General features: G+C 42.7%; 1 protein-coding gene across 1 annotated transcript; it reads right to left on the bottom strand.

Moving 5' to 3' along the window:
* Positions 1-985: 985 nt before the first annotated feature.
* LOC146171529 (alpha-(1,3)-fucosyltransferase C-like) lies at positions 986-1,519 on the bottom strand. The gene has a single exon (XM_084586494.1). It carries the CDS (start codon positions 1,517-1,519, stop codon positions 986-988), a length of 534 nt encoding a protein of 177 aa, XP_084442620.1.
* Positions 1,520-6,521: the final 5,002 nt, after the last annotated feature.

Below are 6,521 nucleotides of genomic sequence, written 5' to 3' on the forward strand. Positions count from 1 at the left end.
GTAAGCCTCCGGTGGTCAAATAGATGCCTGTTGTGGTACTTGCCATTGTACTCGCACAGGCTGCAGCTGCGACACGAGGCCATCATCAGCAGTAAGGCTCAGCCCAGCGCGAGTAAGCCGAGCAGCCAAGCCGCGTCAGCATTTGGCAGCTCTTACCTGGAGGACTGCGTCCTTGAGGTCTTATTGCCGCGTACAGGTTTTTTGGCTTTTGCGCTCTTCTTGAGGAGTTTCATGGCCGCTGTGGGGGCACGAACTACTGAATAAACTCGGAATCTTGCTCGACATGAAGCAACAATGACGCACAGCGACGCTTCGTCTTCTTTCTCTAGCGGATATTGCTGTGCTCATTTTTCACATATGTTAAAGGCCACCATCCGAGAACGGCAAATACCCCTTCAACAAGAATCGCTGTATCCGGCATGGAAAAGTTTCCAATAGCAGAATGCCAAAATGAACAGACAACTTTTGTTGAACTTGGGAAATATGATATCCTTTGAAGCAGTCCTGCCTCCCTAGCCTCACCTAGAATATATATTTACTGTGCAGTTGTTTGCGCCCTAAAGTCACATCCCTAATCAATTTCCAACATTTCTTCGCGAAAGTGATGAGCTATATGTTATCACGTGTATTTTGAATAAAAATATTGGCAATCCGCCCATGAATGAGAGCTCTTCTTTTACGGTCAGGCAACGTCAGCTCTCCTAGCTAGAGCAATGAAATATAGGCATGGCAAGTTAAAAGCAAATTTAGAGAAACCTGCTCGAAACACATTTGTCGCTTGAAGGCACTTAACGACCCCAACGTTTGCAACGACTTTTGTTTAACCACCAGGACCCTATGTCACCGTACGAGGAGCGTCGATACATTTTTTCCCTATTGTGAATTGCTTTACAAAGCTGGCAAAAGCCTCCAGTCCAGGATTCAACCCCGTAATTTTCTTTCCATTTAAAATAGGCAGAATATTCTGTATAATTTTTTGACAGGGCTATAAATGCTCTGAGAGCTGCTTCGGTGACCGGAACGCAAGCGCATCGATGTATGAATGCGGGGGTGCAATCGCCGTGTAATTGGCACCCCCAAGCACTACAGGTATAATGTTATACTTGAGGGCATTGAAAAATTTTTCTGTTACATAATCTACGCAAAAAGAATTTTCGAAGGAAAAGAAGTAAAAGTATTTGCGCTCAAAGGTTTCATAACATGGTGTTTCGTTAGCCCTGGGACATTCGTACGGGCCACAAAAGCCATACACATCAACTTCAATGTGCGACCTAAGTTCGCTGACGAACGCTTCCCTCCTACTTGCAGTCATGCAGTTGCTGACCATCCACACAGCGGATTTTTGTTTAGACTTCCAGAGTTCGTACAAATCTTCATCTGGAATCTTATGAGCATTCTGGCGGAATACCCTGCCGTATGGTACATACACATCAGAGTCGGTCCGGAATGTCATTGTCCAGTTGAACACGTTCTTGATATAACTGAAATTAGAAAAGCCCGTGTTTGCTGGAGGCTCCATTAGGTAGAAGACCCATTTTTGATTGGTCGAACGATTGGACAGGAAATCCGAAATTTTCATGTTACGTACATGAAATACGACGACTTCGCTAGCGGCGAAAAGATGACGGTCGTTGGTGACGAAGCCCATGACACTGCAATTATCAATTATGACTTCACGAACAGTGGTATCATTTAGCTGTCCATACCAGGATTCAAAGAACTTCGTCCACATCATGATACGTGGAAGCCGCTGGGCAGTGCTAATGTTTCTGAAGGAAAACGTATTGTCCTGTAAGTATTGGCCAGTTTTAGCATGTCCTGACGGCAGCGTCTCGATGTAAATATAGAAGCAAACAAGTGCTATCCCCAAGTACAATAGCACCCGTCTAAGGGCGTACGTTGTCTTCAGTGAGCTTGTATCGATAGTGGCTTCTTTCCAGGGTGCATCTGAAAGCAAAACAAAACAAAGTTCCCTTTCTCTCATGCCGGTTGGGGCTGAAGGAACCGTATACACTCAGATGAAGCTAAACGACTGTAGACAGGGAGTCCGCGGACACCTGAATATTTTGTGACGTCTCAAATGTAGCGAAGTTGAAACCCATAAAAGCCATTTTTTCCACGGGGCTTAGCAATCTTTATTATTTAATGCCCACTGCTTACGACGCAGAATGTTTGCTCATTGTGTTGGAGAGTGTAGCGAAATATTTCCCTACTAGCCTGAGAAAATATTTCCAAATAGTAAAACCTCCTAAACTTGAAGTAGGATTTCGACAGGTCATCATTTCAAACAACTGCTTACCTACTGCATTCATACGTATAGGCTTAGTTCAAAATATTTAATGTGTACCGCTGAACCTTTTAAGAACGTAAAAATAGAAATGCATGCGTCATGCTATAACAGATCAGCGGTTATTGAAGGAAAATCTAGCTACCCTCTTTCCTTTCATTTTTCATTTTTTTATGCAATGTAAATTAAAAGAAATGAATTAACAGGAATTACTTATAAGTGTATGACATAAAGCATACGCTAACATCAAACATTTAAATCAACGCTTTAACAACGCCGTAATAATGTGTCTGGACGGCCTGTGTGTAGCGTACCTGATTCGGCATATCCAAGAGCACTGGAAGGCTGATTCGCATTCCACCTTCTCACCCCAAATGAGGAGTCCTAGTTGGCAGCTTTTGCCAGCTTTCTGATATTAAGTGGCCTAGCTAGGTTGGATGAACTATCTTTTTAGCTGACTGCCTGCCAGACCTGTCCCCGTGATTTTTGGCTCACAACGCCAACACGAGATCTTCTGAGTAACGAGGTCTTTAACACTACACTGTAAAAACAAAAACACCTTTTTGGGCATTTGTCTGATTCAAAACACCCTTACACCCTGAGTCTAGGGTGTTCGTGCCATTGGAAATCACCTCTTGCATGCCAAAGGGGTGCTTTGGTTGGAGAATGCCTTAGGGTGTTACGGGTAAGCAATATCACCTAACATGCTGGGGGTATATGGCTGCGTAACTTCGTAGCCTTTTATACACAAGCGGCGCTGCTAATATAACCCAACACCTAAATAAAGCACCAAAAGTAAGGCGAAAATTAAAAGTACACACTAGTGCTTTCTAAAAATGGAACAGAAACTGAAACAAAATTTCACCGCCAGGAGGCCGCCGGAAGCTACGAACGCTCTTTTCAAATTTCACAATATGGCCGTTAGCATTGTGGGGTGCGTTTCGACCACGTTTCGGCGAATGCTGAATGTGCTTCTTCGATTGTGTACCCTCGTGAAATGTGTTGCATTTCCCATGCATATGTGTTACAGAAGTGTGTACGCTTGTGAAGTGCCTTCTACATGTGGTGTTTAACGCAAACGGGCATTTATCGTGTCGGCAAGTGTCCGGGCGTCTTTTTGCTTTGCTCAGGCCGAAGGACTGCTGCACCGCTTTATGTTTGAGACGTTCGAATGGAGAAGGCATGGACAATTTTTTTTTTCTGCGTGACTAAGAGGTATATGCGCCGACTACATTGCACTAGCGCTGAAATCGCACTGGTTGGTTCGGTGCCGCTGATACGAAGGCGGACAGCGTACTTTGCGGCTGACGCAATCGTCTGTAAAGGTAAGCCTATTCTCACGCATATTGCGCTTTGTGGGAACAGTGTCCTACCGGATTGCTGCATTCTGTGTCTTTTTGTGCCGGAACGCTTCAGAATGTGCTGAAATGAAAACGTGAGACACGCACTTGTTTTCACCTGGCTGCCAAAATGACATCGCACATGTGGTAGATGCCGCGGCGAGTTACGCAGATTTCGCGCAAGAACATCAGTCTCAACTTTCTTAAACAGAAATAATGATGTGCTACGTTTCCTTGCATTTTGTAAGCGCAGGAGGTTCACGAAACGATTTTCGTTTCTTGACAGTTTGATACTTGCGCTCAGTTCGCAACGACTCGGTTTTGTTTTACCGTTTCCGTTCGTGCGGCAAGGTCATGTTGGCGTACTACCTTAATTCTCCTGGCACTCTCGACTCCCCCCTCCCCCCTCCTCCCTTATCTCTTACACTTCGCGCTCGCTCTCCTGAAACCTCTTTCATGCTTCGTCATCTTCTTTCACTCGGAGCGGCGCGACCTCCCCCCCCCTTTTTTTTATTTACTGGGAGCATAGGCGCGCACCATCCTGCTGCTCGGCGAGCGTCCTCCCGCAGCCCTTCTGTTTAAACTTTTTGTTCGAGGAGGCTATGTTCGTTCTCGGCGGCCGTTCAGCGCGGCACGCCTCTGCGCTCGTGCTCTCGGCATCGAAGTGCGCTGGTCGGCCGGCCTGGTTGCATAATAGTTTATTCCGAACTGCGTAAACTATATGCCGCTATCATCAGCCTATGTTAACTTCCCCGCGTCTGGATTTGCCTTTTTTAATAACAATGGGAGCATTTTTCATTTTACGGGGACCATATTTTGCGGTTGCATGGAGTGTAAATTTGCATTTTTATTATGCTGCTTTTGTTATGGCGTTTACTTTCGCTCTCGAAGAATCATTTAGGTACGTATTTTATTTTAAGCAAGACTTCAATTAAGGCACTTGTACACATGCTATGTCAGCTGATGTGGTTCAAACCATCCAGTTTTCATTAATTTTGTGGTCACATTTCAACATAACTGTTTGACCGCATTACTTGATTTTTGTAGTGTCTTTAGACTAGAATAAATGGATATTCGATACTGATGCCTCAGCATTCAAGTAGAGGTCGACAGCTTGAATTCTGTGGCCAAATATTGTACCGGATGCTGCTATTACAGAGTTTGATTCTGACCAGATGTTTACTTTTTTTTTTGTCTTTTGCTTAAATGTACATATGAAGCGGTTATCATAGCCTTAGTCGCATATGTTTACCTTCTTTGCTCATCACAGTGCGCATATTGCAGGCAAATTTATGACTTACTGCTATTAAAAAATTTGTAATGTATGTGTTGAAAGCAGTTTACTGATTTAAAGGGCCCAGAAAACAATTTGACTTTCATATCCTAACGATGCATGTCTGTAGATTGTCTCTAAGAATTTAAGCCTACTTTTTAAAGCTGAGCGGGGACCCTCAGTTTAGAGATATATTACATATTTTATTGCCATTCAGCCGTGTGAAAAGTTGAGGGAAGGAGGATCATAATTTTTGCTTTATTTTTTATATTAGACTTTCCTTAATATTGCTTGCAGTTTGGCGAACAGTGGCAAAATACTGATGGTTTTTGCAGTTTTCTAACCTTAGTAAATATTTGTATTTGCTGTTTGCTAATGCCAGTTTTTTTTTTTTCAGATATGTACAAAGGCATCAATTGCCTTAGCTTTTGTACAATGTTTTTTAATATTCAGTTACTTGAAACATTGAGTAAAATGAATTCTTTATGGCTACCATTCACACAAACTTGCAGTTCTTACATGACGTCAACATGCTGATCAAGAAGGACGGCAAAGAGGCAGTTGAAATTGGCCTTAACAAGACACTTGTCTTGGTTATGAAGGACACCATTCGTGCAAGAAAAAAGGACATTGCCCGGGTGCTCGAAGTATGTTCTGAGGGAATGCGTGAAAGGAGAAAGAAGCGTAAGTATTAAGCTGTTTCCTTCTGTTTGCTGCATGTGCTATCTAATTGGCAGTTTTTCGCTAAATGCCTACATTTTTTCCCTTTTGCATTGCCTTATAGATATACTAAAAACATGGCTGAGCATCAGAAAGAATAATAAAACCATAACTAGCCTGTGCATTTCTTCCTGTGTAACAATTTTCGCATTAGCTAAATATACCTCTTGTTCTCCATTGTAATGGTGCAGCCTTTCGAATCTGTTCAACTAGTAGCACAGAATTAGGTGATACCTGATTCAAATCTTCACAAGCTTTGCTAATTTTTGCTGTCAGATGTTTGGCTTTCAGTTTGCGTGCCTCTACATGTTTTCAATTTTGTTTATTTGCCTTCCTAAATTAGACAATAAATAATCGCCTCAAAACTCAGCTGTCTCTTTTTACCTGCAAGGAGGTACACCATTGTTGTGTTGCTTATTTCTATTGTAGATGTACAGACAGTATGCATTCTGCAACTCTTGGCAAACATTGGGAACCAGCCGGGAGCTCTGGATGTTGTTTGTATCATTTGTAAGTTTTCTCTTTGTCATTTGAATATTCAGGAAGCCTACTTGAAACCGACATTATTAGCGAATTTTCTTTGTTTCTAAAATGGTTTACAGTCTAACTTGTAATATGTATTAGTGATTCATAATTCAAATAGAAATACTACACAAGTTTTCATCACAACTGTGAATTCTTTGCTGTGAAAGGATTATTTGCACTGTAAGTACAATCAAAAGCACTTTTAAGAGACTCCTGCCATCACATGCTTACCACGTCGTATTGCATACAAGAGTCACCTGATGAAGCACTGGTAATGTCAAGATTGGTGCAGTGTGCCATTTGACTAAGCACTCTGCTGCAGTGGACCAGCAGTGCTTCATCAGATGGCTCTTGCAGGCAGCTTGGTGGGGTTTAG

This window comes from Amblyomma maculatum, unplaced genomic scaffold (genome assembly GCF_055883805.1).
Source record: "Amblyomma maculatum isolate TAMU_Amacu unplaced genomic scaffold, ASM5588380v1 scaffold_20, whole genome shotgun sequence".
Taxonomy (NCBI): Eukaryota; Metazoa; Arthropoda; class Arachnida; order Ixodida; family Ixodidae; genus Amblyomma; species Amblyomma maculatum.